The following is a 23,834-nucleotide window of genomic DNA, read 5'->3' on the forward strand; positions in this document are numbered from 1 at the left end:
TATAATTCATTTGTAAGTTAAGGACTTTGTATAATTGGTAATAGTTAAGAGGATTTAAACATTGATTCTATTGGTTTATTAGAATGGATCCGTCATCTGCATCTTCTTCAGAAATGAAGTTACGGTTCTTTTCTTCTCAGCTTGATCAAATTCAGTCCTGGGTTTAAAGAACACACTCTCCATTTTTTTTTCCACTTTCCTTTCTTAATCTGAAAGGTTTTATGAAATGAAACTCCTGCTATACCCAGAAGTGATCAGTGAAACAGTATGAGGAGTTTCTAACATGAAACCACCCCATTTGAGAGTATGTATATTCACGTGATAGTCGGAGAGAGTCTCTTTTTGTGTTTTTATGGAGTCTGCCTTCTGGCAATAAATGATAGATGATACACAGATTTATGTTTACCTGTGTATTATAACAGCCTTCTCTATTTGTGTGTGACTAGGTACTCAGCTTTTCTTGGGACCAAATATTTTCTTCTTTTCCTCTTTGGAGGGTCCTTTAGACTTCTGTGTGTTGAGAGCATCAGCTTATGTTTCCTCAGTTTGCTTAATACGGAGCTGGGTTAGTTCAATGAGATACAACCCTCTCAGCAATATCTGTTAGAGTATGAGCTCTTTTCAGGTAAGTGTTACTGAGACTCTGATAGCAGAAGAAGTGTAGTTGTCAGTTCTGGAAGAACATCTTTCCAGGCTGATTTTGAGAATTCTGGTTCCCATCAGATTAGATGGGAAGACACATCTGGCTATGCTGTCTGCAATCCTCCTAAATGGTTCATCAAAGAACTCCCACTGGTTTCATTCTAATTACACTCATGAGAGTGGTGGAGAGAGTACTTCCATTCTAGACTGAGTCTTAAATAAACAGAAAAGTCCACCATATATCAAATTCCAAATTAAAATTAAACTATAAAGTGATGTCACATGGGAGTATTTCAGAGCAACCATCACCTTGACCAAAAGGTACAGTCATTTCTAACTTGTTGTCATAAAGATGCCAGATAGTTGTTAAGTATTTTTAGGGCAGAAATAAGCAAAGGAGATACAGGCCTGACATTAGGTTCTGCTTTCCAATTAGGGTGGCTTCACATATGTCAAGCAGATACATTGTTTCATATTTTGCAGGCATCACAATCTATGATTTATAATAGACTCAAAACTTGAAGAACAGGAAGAATGACTTCCCTTCTTTTACAGTGTGCTCATGATTATGGAGACAAGATACTTTCATTCTTGTTCTCAGTAGACTGTTTCAGTATAATAGATTTGAAACAGGCTGAGTAAAATACAGGTTGTTTTAAATACTGAATTGCATTTCTGGTTTGTAATCAGACTTAACCTATCTAGTTTGCAAGTGATTGTTTAAATGAATATTTTCATTACTGTACGCACATAGAACAAAAGTAGATTCAGTTGTGCATTTGAGAAATCTTTGCCTTTTCCCTATTTTTTTAAGTTTTAAAGTTGAATGCAGCTATTGTTTTTTCAGTTACTGGTTATAATGGGAGGAAATGATTAAGAAAAAAATGCTGCTAGAAATAACATAAATCAAACATTTTGTTTGGGCTTGTGTATGAAAATTAAGACTTAATGCTGTCTTCAGGAAGAAGCAGTTTATAATTTAAGTGCTTTGACATTTAATAAGTCTGAGAACCAAAGTCTTGGGAGCCGAGGAAGAGACTTTAAAAGTTTTATGTTTCAACTCTTTGCAGAGTTTCTCACATCACAGTGTGATTTTATAGATGTTCATTCCGTGGACTTCTGTGGTTCTTTCTTTGCAGATGATTGGTAATTGCTTTTCTCTCCTAAAAACAAAACCAGCCCTTGGTAACTTTGTTCTTTTGTTCATGAGAAGTTCTCATAAGAAAAAATGAGTCCAGTGTCAGTGCCGTTCTGGTTACATGCACATTTCTGGGAAGAGATGTGGGCCACCTCAGGCTTTCTCTGATAGTTTGACAATGGATTTGACGAGACAGGGGCCAGTGTATTATTTTATGGTTGTTGATACTAAGGCACAAGGAGACCGAGGAGCCCATTTGAAGAGGCAGATCTGGGAGTAGGACCTATGCTTGTACTTAAATAAAATGAGAGGCTTGAATGAAATGGTATGTCGTTTTGGTATATGGTAATCATGGTGGATATTTATAACCTCATGTCTTAATGTTTGTACACTTAGACAGGATATAGGGATAAGGCATCAGACAACAGTTGTGGGTCCAGATTCACATGAATACAGGTGGTGGAAGGGAGAAAAAAAATATTTTAGGACCAAAGTTTGTCTCCTTTCTGTGGTCCCCTGTGTAAGGACAGAAAATCTCCCCTTTACTCGCTATGAAGAGCTGTGTGCTAGATGCAAACCCAAGCACTTTACATGTACTATTTATTCACTTCATCTTCCCAATAATCTTCTGAAGCAGTTGCAGTTACTATATCCACTTCACAGAGAAGGGAATGGAAGCACAAACAGTGAATATAATGTAGGTCATAAATGACAGAGCCTGGACTGGAACCCGGACAGCTTGGCTGCAGACTTGAGTTGCCTAACCACTGCACTTTGTTACCTACTCTCAAGATAGATGATCTGTGTTCTGTGACCTGTCACACTCGTTCTTACATTAAATACCCTCTTTCTTTCCACTATTCATGCAACCATCAAACATTTTTTGAGTGTGTTCTGTGTGCCAGGCACAGTATTGAGTCATACATAGGTAGAAAAGAGACAGAAATCCTGCTCTCAGATTTGCAGCCTAGCTGAGCAGACAGACCAAAATAACCACAGAAACATGTGATGAGCTTTGAGCACAGAAGGAAGGGCCTGGCATCCTCAGGTTGCCACAAAAGGCTCCTCTGCCAAAGTGACTTAGAGCTTTGGTCCCAGGAAGGGGAGGAGGTGGTCATCAGAATGCTACCACAGTGCAAGGAAGGTGTGGGTCCAGTCAGGTCCCCTCATGGGCCATTCCTCAGTCCCCTTTAGAGCCTTGTTGTCACCGTCTTTCAGCTCCTTAACGAGGTTGCGGACTTTCCCCTGTGTCCTTGTATGTGTGCAGGTTCCTGTGCAAATTGTATGCATTAAGTAAATACACACTGGTCTTCGGTGACTTGTGTTCCATTCTTTCTCCTGCTTCCTGAGTTTTATCAAGTTTTGGGAGTGCCTGAGTGTAGCTTCAGAACAGACACAGAGGAAGGGGAAGAGTAAACTTGGATCAGGTAGTCCGCCTGGACTCTTGAAATCCTTTTTGTAAGTTAATACAAATCATTTCAGCCACAGCTCCTATTTTTAAAATTGGTCTCTTTCTTACTTTCTTTTTTAGAATATCATTGAAGAAAGGACTCTATCTAGTTTGATGCTTTCATATGACTCCTTTCAGAAAGTTAATCTTGCTAGCTCCCCTGAGCATTACCACTAAAACTGTAGTGACACATTTAAAACATCTCATTCACTAATCATTAATTAAACTGAATTAACTCTCTAGGGTGGATGCACTCACCTTGCAAGTTTAAAGCAGCATTCACTAAACTTATATTTACTGAGCATCTGCCTGACAGGAGGCACTGAGGACTTATGAACATATGGCAAGTTTGGTTACTGCACCTAAAGAGCTTTCTACTTTAGTCTAAGGGGAAGTGGTCAGTGCTTATGGGCAGCCGGACTACCTGACCCTGCTGCGCCCTAGCTGGGTGGCCTTAAGCAACTAATTGTCAGCATTCCATGTGTAAAATGGAAATAGGGTTAATAGTAGAATTTACTTTAGGGTGATTGGGAGGATTAATGAGCCAGATTATGTAAAGTGTTTAGAATAGTGTCTGGCACCTGGTGTGCACTGTTGTCACTTGCTGTTTTTAGTATTATTATCATCACCGGGGTTGTTACCACTCTTACAGTTGAGTCTCAGGTGTTAAGGGGAAAATTTCTGAGCTGAAGAAGAAAGGCATCATGGAAAAGGTCTTTGAGTTAGGTCTAATGAAATAGGAAGAATTTTAATAGGCAGAGATGGTGTGAGGGTGTTCCCCAAGAAACCTCAGGTACCAGAAGGTGTCAGGTATATTTAGGGAATGGTGAGGAGCCCAGGCCAGTGGATGAGGTTCATTTAAGGAGCAATGACAGTTCACCAGGAAAGGCAGATTGGGACCTTGTCTTGGTGAAGGGCTGGTGTCTGGCTGGAGTTTCTGAGCAGGATTGAGACTCTCAGAGTCCTGCTCTAAAATTACTGCAGTAGGGAGGAAGTGGAGGCAGAGAGAAACAGTATTCATCCTAGTGCGCAGTGATGAGGACTTGAAATAAAGTGATCGTAGTCAAGAGGAAAGGTCAAGTGCAGATTCACTGGAAAACTAATGAAATCTGAAACTAATGAAATTCACATGCTTGGGAGCCTCTCTCAAGGTCGTTGGAGGGACCTTAGTGATGTTTCTGTAAAATTTCAAAAGATATTTGAGTCCTTTTGCTTCTCACCCCAATTGATGGCTATATTTCAGTCCCCCAAACCTGCACGCACCCCATAATTGAAGGAGGCTGTGGAGAAAGAACCACTCTGACTATTGATTTGATGAAGGTGGGCACAGTGAAGGGGAGGCTGGATGACTTTTGAGGGTTTGAGTTTGGCTTACTAGAATCCTGGTAAGGAGATGGCGGGAGAAGCCAGTGAGGGAGCAGTGGTTTCAAATTAAGCGAGTGCTCTCTATTGGTTAACTTCACCAGGGAAAGAAACGCATCCCCATCCTCAACTGCTGTCCTGCAAGTGTGGTAATTTTAAGCTACGCGGGGCTGCTAGTTACTAGGCTAGAACCCGAAGCCCTTTGGGTTATCATCTTTGTAATGTCCCCATTTAGCACTCTGTATATGCTAAACCTAGTTGTCTGAAACTTTTTAAGAAGGTTTCTCCTTTTTGGCATAATAAGTCTGCTATACTTGGTAAATCCTTGCTTCTATACTATTTCCAAGTTCTAACATCTGTTTTCTGGAAAGTTCTTTTTGGAAGAAATTTAACTGACGAAAAAAGAGATTTAAAAGAAATGGTAGGAATGCTGATTTCACAGCTGTCATGTCAGTGTTCTGGTGGCACTACCTGACTGGGAAAGGTCATTCTTAGCATTTGTTTACTTTTTTACAAACATGTAATGTAGTAAACAAACAACAGGAAATCTAATGCCAGAATTGGAGAATAATCTCTCAGATGGCCAAATGAAATCCTCAAGAGTACTTCCACTTTGCAGATCACAAAATATAAATATGATTGACATGGGATGTGTGTGTTATTAGGTGTGTGTGTGTGTTGCACTTTGCACTAAGCCTTTTTTGGGGAAATAATAGCAACTAAAAACAATGCTAAAAACAAAGGCAAACGTCCCCAGGGAGAGACCCTTAGCAAATTTGTGACTCAGAGTCTTGTTTAGACTTCTATATTAAGCCATTTGTTGTTTTGAGACTCACCCCCAATGTATTAGACAGTTCAAATAGTTAGAGTAGAGAAATGTAATTGTAAATTCCAAAAAGCTTCTGAAATTCATGTATATTATTTTTTGACAGGCTTTAAAGATTTAATGGCCATAGATTTAGTGGAAAGAAATGATTTAGAAGTATTTTCAGATTAATTCTAAGAGGATTTTATTTAACTTCCCAGGTTGGTCTGCTGTTCTATGAAATTAACCCAGACTTGACATTTGTTAAACATTGCTTTTCATGTGTGGCATACACAAACACTTAAAATTTTTAAGTTACGTACTTGAATATGCATTTAGGTGTAGACTTTATATGGCTAATGATACTGGTTTTCCACTTATAGCAGTGATAGAAAACATTTTTGAATAAATAGATTTAAAAGAGTGTATCTACTTAAATAGAAATGGTCATACATAGTGCTACATTTGGTGACAGAAGTTGGGAAGTCGATGAATTGTTAATTGAAGTTTGGGAAACATTAGCTCAATTGTAAACAATGTAAATTTTGACAGCTTGTAGTACTGTAATTTTAATTATGTTGCTATAAATAAGAACCCTACAGCTATAGCTTATTTATATGTCAGAATGCTGGCTCTTTAAGAATCTTTGATTAAAGAAATTGAGAGAGTTGTTAGGGTTTTTGGTAACGGGCAATAAAGCAGTCACGTTAATTGGTTGACTTCTAGTAAGTTAAAAATAAGAAGGTACATATCAAATACTATTCTATTGAAAAGATTTCTAAGACTTCCTGGCAAGAGTAGGCCACTTTTATAAAAGTAATACATGTACCTACTATTCCAGGGATAAATTAGTATGGTTCTGTAAGCTCTGTGCAAAGTCAAAAGTTTGGGAAGATTCTTTCTGTTTCAGTTTATATATGCTAACACCTAGTGAGAAGAGTAGACAGCATATTACTTTTTTCCCCCTTAGAAACAAAAAAGGAAAATAAGATACTTAGAAAATGCTTTGTAATTAATTTTACTCAGAAAATATTTTTTAGTATTATTAGAATATCTGGTAACAAACCTTTGAATATTAAATACAGATTTTATTTTTAGAGAGAGCAAACATTAAATATTTAACTGATCTACTTACGGTTTAGTTAAAAAATAAGTTAATATGCACCTCTACAAAATGTAAGAAATGTGGAGTTAGTAGAAAATATAACATAGAAGGTACTCCTTCTTCCCTTTAATCCTGCCCCTTCTAGCCCTATTCCTCAGACACAACTTCTGTTAACAGTTTGAAGTCACCTAATTTTAAAAGTCAAGTTAGGAATTTGGAGGAGTAGGAATCATTTTTCCAGATTTGTGCTTCTGTTGTGTCTGTTTATATTTTCAAGGAGATGTGATATATGGAATTTGTGGACTTTGGAGTCAGATCTGTGTCGGAATTGTAACTGTGTCACAGAGCAACAATACGAGTTTGGAAAATTTCTTATCTTTCTGAGCTTTAGATTCCTTAACAGCAAAGCTTAATAAGCATTGCTTTCCTTCTGAGCTTTAATCAGACCAAGTCTGTCTCTCCGTCTCTCTTTCTCTTTTAGTAGGACACATATCTAAAAAGATCTGGCATAAGAATCCATGACATTTTTGCCTTGGCAAAATTGGATTTGGTATTTGACCCCAGCGTGCATGCATTTATTAATGCACTCATTTGCTAGAATGTTTCATCACTCTCCCAAGTACCCATCATCAGGTTGTAAAAGGTCATTGCAGTTACCTGCTCCTGGAGTATTCCTGGAATTTAGATGGCCTTGGGTTTCACTTTGCACTTTTATTAATAATTTAGCACTGGGATAAAAATAAAAACAAAGTCTCTCATCTTACAGTGTGAGAACATGGGTCATGTGTGCTAAGTCACGCAGGTAAGATGAGTAGCCAAACCCTGTGGGTATCCAGCCTAAGGAAGTATTTCATGTGTGCTGTTGCCTCTCTCCTGTAGAATGACTGCCTCAAAATTAAAGGGAATTAATGTAATTGCTCCTGAGGAGGGAAATGTATTTTTGTTTTCCCAAGGTGGTGGTACAAGGTTTAATTATCTAATCCAAACATAGGAGCCTTTTACGGCACCTTTGCCTTTTAACAGCTGTAGTCAACTTTCAAATACTGCTGTATCTTTAGGCTTGAGAAATCACTGCATTGTAACCAACTTTGTTAATATTATATAATCTACCCATTAGGGTACAACAAAATCCTGTTTTAATATTGGTCACTAAACATGGTCTTTAGAGCCAGGGTTGGTTTAAATGGATTTTTGTAATTATTTGAGCTGCAACTAGAGATGTGATTCTCCATTTATAGAATCTGTGCCTGATGTCTAGATCATTCTTTTTTTTTTTAGATAATTATTTTTTATTGAAGGGTAGTTGACGCACAGTATTACATTACATTAGTTTCAAGTGTACAACACAGTGATAAAACATTTATATACATAATTCTAGGTTCCAGCTATCACCCTACCAAGCTGTTACAATATCTTGACTATATTCCTTATGCTATACATTACATCCCGGTTACTTATTTATTTTACCATTGGAAGTCTGCCCTTTTTTTTTTTTTTTTTTTGTGAGGGCATCTCTCATATTTATTGATCAAATGGTTGTTAACGACAATAAAATTCTGTATAGGGGAGTCAATGCTCAATGCACAATCATTAATCCACCCCAAGCCCAATTTTCGTCAGTCTCCAATCTTCTGAGGCATAACAAACAAGTTCTTACATGTAGAACAAATTCTTACCCAATGAATAAGTTACATAGTGAACAGTACAAGGGCAGTCATCACAGAAACTTTCGGTTTTGCTCATGCATTATGAACTATAAACAGACAGTTCAAATATGAATACTCATTTGGTTTTTATACTTGATTTATATGTGGATACCACATTTCTCTCTTTATTATTATTATTTTTAATAAAATGCTGAAGTGGTAGGTAGATACAAGATAAAGGTAGAAAACATAGTTTAGTGTTGTAAGAGAGCAAATGTAGATGATCAGGTGTGTGCCTGTAGACTATGTGTTAATCCAAGCTAGACAAGGGCAATAAAACATCCACGTATGCAGAAGATTTCTCTCAGAACGGAGGGGTGAGGTTCTAAGCCTCACCTCTGTTGATCCCCAATTTCTCACCTGATGACCCCCCTGCGACTGTGCCTGTCTTAGGTTGTTCCTCCCTTGAGGAATCTTACCCATCTCTGGCTAACCAGTCATCTTCCGGGGCCATACAGGGAAATGTAAAGTTGGTAAGTGAGAGAGAAGCCTTATTGTTTGAAATGGTTAGCTTTTTATTTCTTTGCATATTTATGCCCTGTGGCTTCTATGCCCAGCATTTGTCGTGAGGTATCTTTACCACTTGGAAGAATTATGATACTCGGTAAATTTAATATGAGGCACAAATTCTATTTAAGGGTTGTAATTAGGAAGGAAGAAGAAAAGCTATAGAAGTAGCAGGCAGAAGAAAACATGGGAAGATTGATTATTTCTTTGACATATCTTCTTGTAGAGTAACTTCAGCGTGTATAGGTTTTAAGCTACTACTTAAATTGCGCACACACATTAACATAATAGGAGTATAGTTACATAACCAAAGCATATCTGTAATTACCAGCCATCTCCAGTGAAACCAAGAGAACCAGTTAGGCACCTTAGGCATTTGTGAAAACTTATCTATGATATGGTGGATATTGTCCAACTGAACTTGAACAGTCTGAGAGAAATCAGACAAATTAAAACAACCCATTCCTGGGGAATGTTCACATCCCTTATGTTCTTTTAACAGTAAATAGTCTGTAGTTGTAAGATTTTGCGGCACTACAATTTGCACTTCTCCAAATTCTTGGTTGAGTTCCAACAGTATAGATCCAGTCAAATTTGTTGTTTTACTGTATGCACAGGCCAGCTTAGATATCTCCTTCATTCCCTTGGCAAGTCCAGGAGCTGGTGGGATGAGTGCATCTACAGCTGTAGCAGTGCGTGGATCTTTGTTGGGGTTTTTTGCTGATCATCTTCTGGCATGAGTCTTCCAGAGAGTGCTGATGTTGGAAGTTCTCTTTCATATCGTATCATAGTTCATCTTCGGGGTAGCCCAGTTAGGCTTTGATCTTCTGTATAAACGCAAACAGACCCTTTGCCTACACTTTTATATGCCCTTTATACCCTTGTGTAGAACTCATTGGAGGTTACCACACAGGAACTGCCCTTTTTTGTTTTGTTTTGTTTTGTTTTTGGTATCACTAATCTACACCTACATGACGAATATTATGTTTAATAGGCTCTCCCCTATACCAGGTCTCCCCCATAAACCCCTTTACAGTCACTGTCCATCAGCATAGCAAAATGTTGTAGAATCACTACTTGCCTTCTCTGTGTTGTACAGCCCTCCCTTTTCTCCTACCCCCCCATGCATGTTAATCTTAATACACCCCTACTTCTCCCCCCCTTATCCCTCCCTACCCACCCATCCTCCCCAGCCCCTTTCCCTTTGGAACCTGTTAGTCCATTCTTTTTTTTTTTTTTTTTTTTTTTTTATTGAAGGGTAGTTGACAACAGCATTGCATTACATTAGTTTCAGGTGTACAACACAGCGACTCAACATTTATATACATGATAATTCTAGGTACCAGGTATCACCATACCAAGTTGTTACAATATTTTGACTATATTCCTTATGCTATACATTACATCCCGGTTACTTATTTATTTTACAATTGGAAGTGTGTTTATATATATATATATATATGTACATATATATATATTGTGAGGGCATCTCTCATATTTATTGATCAAATAGTTGTTAACCACAATAAATTTCTGTATAGGGGGGTCAATACTCAATGCACAATCATTAATCCACCCCAAGCCTAATTTTCGTCAGTCTCCAATCTTCTGATGCATAACGAACAAATTCTTACATGGAGTACAAATTCTTACATAGTGAATAAGTTACATGGTGAACAGTGCAAGGGCAGTCATCACAGAAGCTTTCGGTTTTGTTATTGCATTATGAACTATACCCAGTCAGTTCAAATATGAATATTCATTTGATTTTTAAACTTGATTTATATGTGGATACCACATTTCTCTATTATTATTTTTTTAAATAAAATGCTGAAGTGGTAGGTAGATACGAGATAAAGGTAGAAAACAGAGTTTAGTGTTGTAAGAGAGCAAATGTAGATGATCAGGTGTGTGCCTGTAGACTATGTGTTAATCCGCGCTAGACGAGGGCAATAAACATCCATGTATGCAGAAGATTTCTCTCAGAACATGAGGGGGGAGGTTCTAAGCCTCACCTCTGCTGCTCCCCATTTTCTCACCAGATGGCCCCCTGCGACTGTGCCTGTCTTAGGTTGTTCCTCCCTTGAGGAATCTTACCCGTCTCTGGCTAACCAGTCATCTTCCGGGGCCATACAGGGAAATGTTAAGTTGGTAAGTGAGAGAGAAGCCTTATCGTTTGAAAAGGTTAGCTTTTTACTTCTTTGCATATTTATGCCCTGTGGCTTCTATGCCCAGCTTTTGTCTTGAGGTGTCTTTACCACTTGGAAGAATTATGATACTCGGTAAATTCGACATGTGGCACGAGTTCTATTTAAAGGTTGTGATTAGGTAGGAAGAAGAAAAGCTATAGAAGTAGCAGGCAGAAGAAAACCTGGGAAGATTGATTATTTCTTTGACATATCTTCTTGTAGAGTAACTTCAGCATGGATAGGTTTTAAACGACTAATTAAATTGTGCAGACACATTAACGTAATAGGAATATAGTTACCTAACCAAAGCATACCTGTAATTACCAGCCATCTCCAGTGAAACCAAGAAAACCAGTTAGGCACCTTAGGCATTTGTGAAAACTTATCTATGATATGGTGGATATTGTCCGACTGAACTTAAACAGTCTGAGAGAATTCAGATAAACTAGAACAACCCATTCCTGGGGACTGTTCATATCCCATATGTTCTTTTAACGATAAATAGTCTGTGGTTGTAAGATTTTGGAGTGCTACAATTTGCACTTCTCCTAATTCTTGGTTGAGTTCCAACAGTATAGATCCAGTCCAATTTTTGTTTTACTGCATGCACAGGCCAGCCTAGATATCTCCTTCCTCATTCCCATGGCAAGTCCAGGAACTGGTGGGATGAGTGCATCTACACCTGTGACAGTGCGTGGATCTTTGTTGAAGTTTTTTTTTTTTTTTTTTTTTTTCTGATCATCTTCTGTCATGAGTCTTCCCGAGAGTGCTGATGTTGGAAGTTCTTTTTCATATCGTATCTTAGTTCATTTTCGGGGTAGCCTAATTAGGCTTTGATCCTCTGTATAAACACAAACAGACCCTTTGCCTACACTTTTATATGTCCTTTATATCATTGTGTAGAACTCATTAGAGGTCACCACATAGGAACTGCATTTTTTTTTTTAATCATTAATCTACACTTACATGATGAATACTTTGTTTACTAGGCTCTCCCCTATACCAGGTCCCCCCTATATACTCCTTTACAGTCACTGTCCATCAGCGTAGCAACCTGTTGTAGAATCACTACTTGTCTTCTCTGTGTTGTACAGCCTTCCCCTTTCTCCCACCCCGCTATGGATGCTAATCTTAATACCCCCCTACTTCTCCCCCCCTTATCCCTCCCTACACACCCATCCTCCCCAGTCCCTTTCCCTTTGGTACCTGTTAGTCCATTCTTGAGATCTGTGATTCTGCTGCTGTTTTGTTCCTTCAGTTTTTCCTCTGTTCTTATACTCGACAGATAAGTGAAATCATTTGGTATTTCTCTTTCTCCGCTTGGCTTGTTTCACTGAGCATAATACCCTCCAGCTCCATCCATGTTGCTGCAAATGATTGGATTTGCCCTTTTCTTATGGCTGAATAGTATTCCATTGTGTATATGTACCACGTCTTCTTTATCCATTCATTTATCGATGGACATTTAGGTTGCTTCCAATTCTTGGCTATTGTAAATAGTGCTGCGATAAACATAGGGGTGCACTGATCTTTCTCATACTTGATTGCTGCATTCTTAGGGTAAATTCCTAGGAGTGCAATTCCTGGGTCAAATGGTAGGTCTATTTTGAGCATTTTGATGTACCTCCATACTGCTTTCCACAATGGTTGAACTAACTTACATTCCCACCAGCAGTGTAGGAGGGTTCCCCTTTCTCCACAGCCTCGCCAACATTTGTTGTTCTCTGTCTTTTGGATGGCAGCCATCCTTACTGGTGTGAGGTGATACCTCATTGTAGTTTCAATTTGCATTTCTCTGATAATTAGCGATGTGGAGCATCTTTTCATGTATCTGTTGGCCATCTGTATTTCTTTTTTGAAGAACTGTTCAGTTCCTCTGCCCATTTTTTAATTGGGTTATTTGTTTTTTGTTTGTTGAGGCATGTGAGCTCTTTAATATTCTGGACGTCAAGCCTTTATCGGATGTGTCATTTTCAAATATATTCTCCCATACTGTAAGGATCCTTTTTGTTCTATTGATGGTGTCTTTTGCTGTACAGAAGCTTTTCAGCTTAATATAGTCCCACTTGTTCATTTTTGCTTTTGTTTTCCTTGCCCGGGGAGATATGTTCAAGAAGAGGTCACTCATGTTTATGTCTAAGAGGTTTTTGCCTATGTTTTCTTCCAAGAGTTTAATGGTTTCATGACTTACATTCAGGTCTTTGATCCATTTTGAGTTTACTTTTGTATATGGGGTTAGACAATGGTCCAGTTTCATTCTCCTACATGTAGCTGTCCAGTTTTGCCAGCACCACCTGTTGAAGAGACTATCATTTCCCCATTGTATGTCCATGGCTCCTTTATCAAATATTATTTGACCATATATGTCTGGGTTAATGTCTGGATTGTCTAGTCTGTTCCATTGGTCTGTGGCTCTGCTCTTGTGCCAGTACCAAATTGTCTTGATTACTATGGCTTTATAGTAGAGCTTGAAGTTGGGGAGTGAGATGCCCCCTACTTTATTCTTCTTTCTCAGGATTGCTTTGGCTATTCGGGGTCTTTGGTGTTTCCATATGAATTTTTGAATTATTTGTTCCAGTTCATTGAAGAATGTTGCTGGTAGTTTCATAGGGATTGCATCAAATCTGTATATTGCTTTGGGCAGGATGGCCATTTTAACGATATTAATTTTTCCTAGCCACGAGCATGGGATGAGTTTCCATCTGTTAGTGTCCCCTTTAATTTCTCTTAAGAGTGACTTGTAGTTTTCAGAGTATAAGTCTTTCACTTCTTTGGTTAGGTTTATTCCTAGGTATTTTATTTTTTTTGATGCAGTTGTGAATGGAGTTGTTTTCCTGATTTCTCTTTCTGTTAGTTCGTTGTTAGTATATAGGAAAGCCACAGATTTCTGTGTGTCGATTTTGTATCCTGCAACTTTGCTGTATTCCGATATCAGTTCTAGTAGTTTTGGGGTGGAGTCTTTAGGGTTTTTTATGTACAGTATCATGTCATCTGCAAATAGTGACAGTTTAACTTCTTCTTTACCAATCTGGATTCCTTGTATTTCTTTGTTTTGTCTGATTGCCATGGCTCGGACCTCCAGTACTATGTTAAATAACAGTGGAGAGAGTGGGCATCTCTGTCTAGTTCCCGATCTCAGATGAAATGCTTTTCAGCTTCTCGCTGTTCAATATAATGTTGGCTGTGGGTTTATCATAGATGGCCTTATTATGCTTAGGTTCTTGCCCTCTATACCCATTTTGCTGAGAGTTTTTATCATGAATGGATGTTACACTTTGTCAAATGCTTTTTCAGCATCTATGGAGATGATCATGTGGTTTTTATCTTTCTTTTTGTTGATGTGGTGGATGATGTTGATGGACTTTCGAATGTTGTACCATCCTTGCATCCCTGGGATGAATCCCACTTGGTCATGGTGTATGATCCTTTTGATGTATTTTTGAATTCGATTTGCTAATATTTTGTTGAGTATTTTTGCATCTACGTTCATCAGGGATATTGGTCTGTAGTTTTCTTTTTTGGTGGGGTCTTTGCCTGGTTTTGGTATTAGGGTGATGTTAGCTTCATAGAATGAGTTTGGGAGTATCCCCTCCTCCTCTATTTTTTGTAAAACTTTAAGGAGAATGGGTATTATGTCTTCCCTGTATGTCTGATAAATTTCCGAGGTAAATCCATCTGGCCCCGGGGTTTTGTTCTTTGGTAGTTTATTGAGTACCGCTTCAATTTTGTTGCTGGTAATTGGTCTGTTTAGATTTTCTGTTTCTTTCTGGGTCAATCTTGGAAGGTTGTATTTTTCTAGGAAGTTGTCCATTTCTCCTAGGTTTCCCAGCCTGTTAGCATATAGGTTTTCATAGTATTCTGTAATAATTCTTTGTATTTCTGTGGGGTCCGTCGTGATTTTTCCTTTCTCGTTTCTGATACTGTTGATTTGTGTTGACTCTCTTTTCTTCTTAATAAGTCTGGCTAGAGGTTTATCTATTTTGTTTATTTTCTCAAAGAACCAGCTCTTGGTTTCATTGATTTTTGCTATTGTTTTATTCTTCTCAATTTTATTTATTTCTTCTCTGATCTTTATTATGTCCCTCCTTCTGCTGACCTTAGGCCTCATCTGTTCTTCTTTTTCCAATTTTGATAATTGTGACATTAGACCATTCATTTGGGATTGCTCTTCCTTTTTTAAATATGCTTGGATTGCTATATACTTTCCTCTTAAGACTGCTTTTGCTGTGTCCCACAGAAGTTGGGGCTTAGTGTTGTTGTTGTCATTTGTTTCTATATATTGCTGGATCTCCATTTTGATTTGGTCATTGATCCATTGATTATTTAGGAGCGTGTTGTTCAGCCTCCATGTGTTTGTGAGCCTATTTGCTTTCTTTGTACAGTTTATTTCTAGTTTTATGCCTTTGTGGTCTGAAAAGTTGGTTGGTAGGATTTCAATCTTTTGGAATTTTCTGAGGCTCTTTTTTTGGCCTAGTATGTGGTCTATTCTGGAGAATGTTCCATGTGCACTTGAGAAGAATGTATATCCTGTTGCTTTTGGATGTAGAGTTCTATAGATGTCTATTAGGTCCATCTGCTCTACTGTGTTGTTCAGTGCTTCTGTGTCCTTACTTATTTTCTGCCCAGTGGATCTATCCTTTGGGGTGAGTGGTGTGTTGAAGTCTCCTAGAATGAATGCATTGCAGTCTATATCCCCCTTTAGTTCTGTTAGTATTTGTTTCACATATGCTGGTGCTCCTGTGTTCGGTGCATATATATTTAGAATGGTTATATCCTCTTGTTTGACTGAGCCCTTTATCATTATGTAGTGTCCTTCTTTATCTCTTGTTACTTTCTTTGTTTTGAAGTCTATTTTGTCTGATATTAGTACTACAACCCCTGCTTTCTTCTCACTGTTGTTTGCCTGAAACATGTTTTTCCATCCCTTGACTTTTAGTCTGTACATGTCTTTGGGTTTGAGGTGAGTTTCTTGTAAGCAGCATATAGATGGGTCTTGCTTTTTTATCCATTCTGTTACTCTGTGTCTTTTGATTGGTACATTCAATCCATTAACATTTAGGGTGACTATTGAAAGATATGTACTTATTGCCATTGCAGGCTTTAAATTCGTGGTTACCAAAGGTTCAAGGTTAGCCTCTTTAGTATCTTACTGCCTAACTTAGCTCGCTTATTGAGCTGTTATATACACTGTCTGGAGATTCTTTTCTTCTCTCCCTTCTTGTTCCTCTTCCTCGATTCTTCATATGTTGGGTGTTTTGTTCTGTGCTCTTTCTAAGAGTGCTCCCATCTAGAGCAGTCCCTGTAAGATGTTCTGTAGAGGTGGTTTGTGGGAAGCACATTCCCTCAGCTTTTGTTTGTCTGGGAATTGTTTAATCCCACCGTCATATTTGAATGATAGTCGTGCTGGATACAGTATCCTTGGTTCAAGGCCCTTCTGTTTCATTGTATTAAATATATCATGGCATTCTCTTCTGGCCTGTAGGGTTTCTGTTGAGAAATCTGATGTTAGCCTGATGGGTTTCTCTTTATAGGTGACCTTTTTCTCTCTAGCTGCCTTTAACACTCTTTCCTTGACCTTGATCTTTGCTATTTTAATTATGATGTGTCTTGGTGTTGTCCTTCTTGGATCCTTTCTGTTGGGAGTTCTGTGTATTTCTGTGGTCTGTTCAATTATTTCCTCCCCCAGTTTGGGGAAGTTTTCAGCTATTATTTCTTCTAAGATACTTTCCAACTCTTTTCCTCTCTCTTCTTCTTCTGGGACCCCTATAATACGGATATTGTTCCTTTTGGATTGGTCACACAGTTCTTTTAATATTGTTTCATTACTGGAGATCCTTTTGTCTCTCTCTATGTCAGCTTCTATGCGTTCCTGTTCTCTGATTTCAATTCCATCAATGGCCTCTTGCAGTCTATCCATTCTGCTTATAAACCCTTCCAGAGTTTGTTTCATTTCTGCGATCTCCTTTCTGGCATCTGTGATCTCCCTCCGGACTTCATCCCATTTCTCTTGCGTATTTCTCTGCATCTCTGTCAGCATGTTTATGATTCTTATTTTGAATTCTTTTTCAGGAAGACTGGTTAGGTCTGTCTCCTTCTCTGGTATTGTCTCTGTGATCTTTGTCTGCCTGTAGCTTTGCCTTTTCATGGTGATAGGAATAGTTTGCAGAGCTGGGACGAGTGACGGCTGGAAGGACTTCCTTTCTTGTTGGTTTGTGGCCCTCCTCTCCTGGGAGAACAGCGACCTCTAGTGGCTTGTGCTGCGCAGCTGCGCGCAGACAGGGTTTCTGCTTCCTTCCCGGCTGCTATGGAGTTAATCTCCGCTGTTGCTGTGGGCGTGGCCTGGCTCGGGCAGCTACTCCAAAATGGTGGAGTTGCGTTGGAGCAGGAGCGGCTGGGAGGCTATTTATCTCCGTAAGGGGCCTCCCTGCTCCCTGCAGCCCAGGGGTTAGGGTGCCCAGAGATCCCGGATTCCCTACCTCTGGATTAAGTGACCCGCCCTGCCCCTTTAATTCTTCCAAAAAGCACCCGCCAAAACAAAACAACGACCACCAAAAATAAAAGAAAAAGAAAAAAAATTTTGAATTAAAAAAAAAAAAAAAAGGTGGTTGCTCGTTTTTCTTTATTCTCCAGTGCCAGCCTCAGGCCTCTGCTCACCAGTCTTGCTGCCCTGTTTCCCTAGTATTGGGGTCCCTATCCCTTTAAGACTTCCAAAAAGCGCTTGCCAAAACAAAACAGCCATAAAGCAAAAAAAAAAAAAAAAATAGTAGCGCCCTTTTCTTATGTCCTCCGGCACCCGGCCTCCAGTGCCCGCTCACTGTTCTTGCTGCCCTGTTTCCCTAGCATCCAGGGCCCCCTGGGCACGTACTGTGTCTGCACTCTGGCCGGGATGGCTGGGGCTGGGTGTTCGGCAGTCCTGGGCTCCGTCTCCCTCCCGCTCTGCCTATTCTTCTCCCGCAGGAGTTGCGGTGAGGGGCGCTCGGCTCCCGCGGGGCCGGGTCTTGTATCTTACCCCCTTCGTGAGGCGCTGGGTTCTCTCAGGTGTGGATGTGGTCTGGATATTGTCCTGTGTCCTCTGGTCTTTATTCTAGGAAGGGTTGTCTTTGTTATATTTTCATAGATATATGTTGTTTTGGGAGGAGATTTCCGCTGCTCTACTCACGCCACCATCTTCCGCCCCCTAGATCATTCTTTTACAGCGGTTTCATTTTTCTGTGTGGTTTTTGTTTCATACTCAGTGTGCTTCGGTTCATGTGTGCTCTATCAGATCTTCATGTTTATTTTCAAATGAATACGGAGCTTTCTTATCAAAGTTAGTTATCTTACATATTAATAAGAGTTTTCTTCATTTAGAGAATTCAGAATTGAGGAGTTTTCAAGGCCTGAGGTTATTAATAATTAAATACATGTAATATATTGCTAGTGGAGTAGCTTAAAGCTCAAAGTAGAGAGGAAGGCCCTACTTTTTAAGAACTGAGACTGCCATTCTTGGTGAAATGCATAGGGTTTTAATATTGGGACATATTAAAAGAAATAATGCCATTCAGTCTAGGTAGAGAGGATTTGGGGAATCAAATCTGATTCAAACTATAAAGGAAGAGGATCAATTCCCTCAGCTCAGAATTAGGATAATACATTGCACTTAGAATAAAAACCAAACTCTCCCCATGGTTAGTATCGCTCTTCTCTATCCTGCCACCGCAGGGCTTTCCCTCCTCCGCTGGTCCGGTCACACCACTGTCCTCCCTGTCTGTCTCGCCAAGCTCTTCCCCTCGCAAGGACCCTGGCCCTTGTTATTCCTACTGTCTGGAAAGCCTTTCCTCCTTTCCCTTAGCTCTTCCCTCTGCCCCCTCTGCACATCTTCCCTGCCTGTCCCCCAGGGATCCATCTCCCTGGCTGCCTTACCTCAAGCAGGCCCTTTCTTTTCTCTTTCCAGGGCCCTGTTTATTTTCTTATCGGTACTTATCTCATTTTGTTAATGATTGTCTTTGCCCCACAACAATGCAGATTCTATGAAGAGAGGTCTGAGTACTTGATACAGTGTCTGGCACTTGTACACTCAATAAGTCGATTAAATTGAAGTTGTTTGCTGGTTTTAAGAACTCCTTTTTGTTTACTTCTTTGTTTAAGATTAGTTTATCATGTTGAACCAGAGGGATCTAAGTACCCTTGATATCAAGAGCCAAGCCAATGTTTTCCAACACTTACCTGTGTGCATTGTCACCCATTCCATTGTGATTCTATTCAGTGTTCAGAGACCAATACTGGCTCTCGTCAGAGCAGACAGAGAACTCAGTAGGCCTCCCATGGGTATTATGCTCACCCTGAGGTGTCTTTCAAAATTTACCAGGCACTGGACTACCTCATGGCAGATCTTCTATGAAGGAGAGAGAGGCCTATATTGGTCTTTGGTGAGCGAATAGTACAATAATGGAAGAACTATTGTTCTTCTCCCTAAAGAGAAAACCCTGCCACTGTGTCTGTTCAGTGTGCTCTGTAAACAGCCCCAATGGCCTCTGAAGGATCTGCCCTCTGTCTTTTAGCTCTTACTCATCCTTAAGCCAAAGGCTACTGATCAGCTTCAAGCTGAACAGAAAATTTTGGCAGCTCAGTTGCTGTCTGAAGGTCAGTGTGTTACCATGACAGTTGTCACTCAGAGTGGAGGAAGTGAAATGCAGATTTGGTGAGTAATTAAATTAGGTTTGTATCATTTCTTGGTGGTGTTCTAAATGTTGCTATTTATCTGTCTTAGGTAATCTATTTAAAGAAGACACCAGAAGAAGCCTACAGAGCACTCCTCTCTGGGTCAAACCCCCCCTATCTTCCATTCAGGTATAACTCTTGTAAGATGCGGGTATAGCACTTGGCCAGCCAACTGTTGCTTTAGAGTTGGGTTGTTGTGTTTTTTAATTGTCTTACAACTGTGACCCTGTGTTATAGGGAATGAAATGAAATAGTAGTTTTTATTACTTCACATTTGGTTCTTTTCCCCTGTCTAGTAACAATAAAATAGCTTTCTCCTTTTAAGAATTAAGTTTTTCCTTGAATCCTTTCTATATCTTGACATTTTAAGCACAAAGAGTGTCTGATTTATGAGCTAATAACCATGTCAAGATTTGTTAGATTTCAATAGTCTACATCATTGATTCATCCATTTATTCTTTCAGAGCACTGAGTGGCTCTGACTCAACCTCATGCACTGGGGGATGTAGAATAGGAAGGATGCTTAGAGTACCTTCCCAGGAGTACATGCAGTGAGGACCCCAAATCACCTTTTAGTACACAAATCTAGCTTATATCTTGAGGAAGGCTGTCTTTCATTACAGTGTTGGAAAATAATATTTTGTAAGTATCAGCTGAAAAAGTATAACATTTATAAAATTATAGTGCCAGTCAGTAGGCCCAATGGACAATGTAGTTATTAAAAATTTTAAGTAGAAAATGTATACGATTTTTATTATCCAATTAGAATTCAAGGGAGATGTATTTCTATTTCACTAGCTAGATGACCCTTGCTATCCTTGATTGTCAATTTAGACGAAGATATTAGAGGAGGAGGAGACAATAATAAATTTTCCCTTTAAGCGTAATTACATTTTTAGTTTGTATGTTCTATGTAATTAGTTTCCTGAGAACTAGAATTTTTGAGTAACTTTTTGAATAAGAACTTCAGAATGGAAGAAAAGACAATAAAATTATTGCTACTTAACACAGAATTAAGTCATAATTACAGTTGTAGCCTGTTTTTCCAGTTTGTTTTCATTTCAATATTTGAAAATAAAAATACATTAACATGGTTCAAAATTTGAAAAATATAGAAGAAGGTTTACAGTGAAAACTCTCTCCCACCCTTGATCCTCATCTCTCTAGCCCTCTCTGGAATAACTCTGGTATTTGTTTATTCCATATCCTTCTAGAGTTTCTTCATGTACATATATGTGCACAAAGCTTGATTTCTTTTGCTTAATTCATCTTGGATATCATAGACAGCTCTCTTCCTTATTCTTATTTCTGTATAATGTACAAGAATGCATTTAACAAGTCTCTGACAGGTAGACATTTAGGTAGTTTCCTATCATTTTAATTGTAGCTTTTTGATTCATATGGTCTCAAATGTATCTTAGAAGAAAGACACAGAAAATACTATGGAGAAAATTGTAGTACTGTGGCTAGACATAGAGATTTTAGTCATCTGTTTGCATAAAGGTACTCATTATATGACAAAGAATGCTCAATGCAAATACAGTGCAAAAACAAATGCAAAATTTGTTCCTTGGATCAAGCACCTAATCCTAATAAATGTTTGACTTTGAGTATAACTCTAGGTTGTATTTTTCTGATAATTCAAGACACCAAGAGTTGTGTTTACATTAAACTGCATTTCTAAACCCAGTTCTTCATAAACTGTATATTTCAAGCAGGAAATACCACAATGTAGTGCTTGTATAATTTAGTGAAGAATTAGTTGAAAGAATACTACTAGGTTTTTGGAATCTGACTAAAGAAACTTGATAAGTTGTGAGCTGATTTTAGTCAACAGCCCAGGCCAACTAAGGCTAATGCAAATAGTATCAGGATTCCTCTTCTGACTAGTTCTAGTCAGCCATCACTGCCTTGTCCTTCATTTGGAATTTGGGTTCTTCTGCCCAGTAGATGTTTTACACGATTTGTTGTTAAATTACACTTTTATCTTCATTAACTAGATTTTAAAAAAAATCTGCTGTCCCGTTACCCCTTTTATTTAAAAAACAGGAAGCCTTAAAGGAACTTGCATTTAAGTGTAATTGTTTTATTGTTTAAATTTTTTAAAAAATGAAGACCATTTTGAAAGCTTGTCAAAGTGTGGTTGGCCCTCTTCTATGCCCTCTTCACTGAAATGCCTGTGTTCTAATTTGTGCTATATATTTTTGGGGTCTTTCTAATAAATGGGTTTTAAGGCTATTGTGAATTTAAATGATGATGCTATTCTTCAAGATTTATTCACTTAAGAAACATCTGAGCAGCCTGTTCTGTAAAACCTTGCCTCATTTTTCTGGAGAGGCCTGGCAGGCGCTTTGTATAGTTCCCCATTACATCTTTTGTTCATCCCCCATTGCATTTGCTACATACACCTTAAGGCAAATGTCTTGCATTGTAATTATTTGTTTGCATGGTTGTCTCTCCACCAGGTATGTCTGACTCTTCTCTGGAGAGCTGGGATTGGGCTCTTTGCTTATTTCTGTTCCAGGGAATATGTGTGTTAATTTATTTATGGCTTTTTCTGTGCTAGTCACTGTGGTAGTCTTATGATCTAAAGATGTGTAGGGAAACCAGGTACCTGCTGCAGGGATCTCAGTGTATAATTTGTAAATAGGTAGGTATGAAAACAATTACAGTGCTTTATTGGAGTTAGAGTCTGAGAGGTGTTATGGGAATACTGAGGCAGGAAGTTTAACCCGGGAACTGGGGATTGGAGATGTTAGGGTAGGCCCCATGAATGCTTTTCATGTTAGGATGAAAACTGGAGAATAACAATCCAGGTGCTGATTTTAGGTGCTGTAATTTTCCATTTGTATGGTATAGGTTGTCTTATAATTAAGTTATAATTAAGTTAGGTAGGATACTATATAATACTCTGCAGTATAGTACATTATTATAACTGAAATGACTATCTGATGGAGTTTTTCTATTTGGATTTATCTTAAAAATTTTTTAAATGATGGTTTTCTATTAACTGAGTTAAAATTTCTCCAAAGATGAGGCAAATTAACAAAAAAAAGATTTGGTTAGCTCTACTGTTTTTTTTTTTTTCCTTCCAGTTTTATTGAGGTGTAATTGGCATACAAAACCGTGTGAGTTTAAATAGGACAGAAAAATGACTTGACACACATACACTGTGAAACAATTACCATCTTCCTATAGTTACAAGTATTTTTTCCCCTTATGATGAGATAGTTTAGGATCTACTCTCTTAGCAAATTTCACATATACTTTCTGGCAGTGTAAGCTAACTACATTAGTCATCATGTTGTACATTATTTATCTTATAACTGGAGTTTGTACCTTTTAGCAATTCACCACTCCCATCCCCATTTACCACCTAATCTTGATACATTGAGAGCAGTAGACTTCAGAGACAGCCAACTTTCTGGCTCCGTGTGACACTCAAGGAAGGTTTGTTGTGATGTTACTGTTCATAATTCAGTATCAGGACCTTCCAGTAAATTATAAAATAGTTGTGTTAAACCTGTATTTTTCACTTGTACTAAGGAATAGCCAGTGTGTTTATCAAGAGTAACTTCAGCTGAAAACTAGAGGAAAAGGGTATTTTTACCTACTTTAATTCTTTGAGTCCATCTATCTTTAGTGTTAGCTTGGCAGTTGGCCTTTGAGGGAACAAGGGGGCCTTTCTCTCTGGGGTCAGTCAGCGGAGTTTGCATTGGCAAGCCTGTTATAAATCTTTTTAGATTCTCTACCTTTCAGTGTACTAACAAATTTATAGTCTATACCACTGACCAACCATTCTACAGCCATTAATTGTAGCTTGCTAAGGTCCTGTGAGACCATTAAATCTTAGTGGATCTCTCAGATTGTTTTCTTGACCATCAGTGGCAGTGTTTTTAAATCTACATTCTTGAGTATTCATAAAACAGTGTTTATGAAAACTGTTTTACAAAACACTGAACCAATATATATGGCATAGTTCATCTTTTAGATCTCCTTTGTGCTTTTAAATTTTACACCTTTTCATTTATTGATCCATGCATGACACTTGATAAGCCTTTTGAGATGATATTTCATAAATCTGTGACATACAAAATTAGATAGGGGCTAAAACTATACAGACAATGAATAACATGCAGGGTCCCAGTTTTGAAGACAAGTACAGAAAGCGTGACATGAAAAATAGTGACTATGTGCAGAGGTGAGACTGGGGTAGGGTCCTGTGCTGAG

The 23,834-nt window shown here is 38.6% G+C and overlaps 1 protein-coding gene across 5 annotated transcripts in view; it reads left to right on the plus strand.

The window, feature by feature from the left end:
- Positions 1–23,834, plus strand: part of CDC14A (cell division cycle 14A) — a 181,655-nt gene that overhangs the window by 64,711 nt on the left and 93,110 nt on the right. For 3 of the 5 annotated variants that reach the window (XM_057500470.1, XM_036883870.2, XM_036883871.2), the window contains one exon: positions 19,654–19,733. The exons of the other annotated variants lie outside the window; for them this stretch is intronic. In XM_057500470.1, the coding sequence (XP_057356453.1) occupies positions 19,654–19,733 (80 nt within the window). The remainder of the gene's footprint in view (positions 1–19,653; positions 19,734–23,834) is intronic. 5 annotated transcript variants of the gene reach the window in all.

The sequence above is a fragment of the Manis pentadactyla genome, chromosome 4 (genome assembly GCF_030020395.1).
Source record: "Manis pentadactyla isolate mManPen7 chromosome 4, mManPen7.hap1, whole genome shotgun sequence".
Classification (NCBI taxonomy): domain Eukaryota; kingdom Metazoa; phylum Chordata; class Mammalia; order Pholidota; family Manidae; genus Manis; species Manis pentadactyla.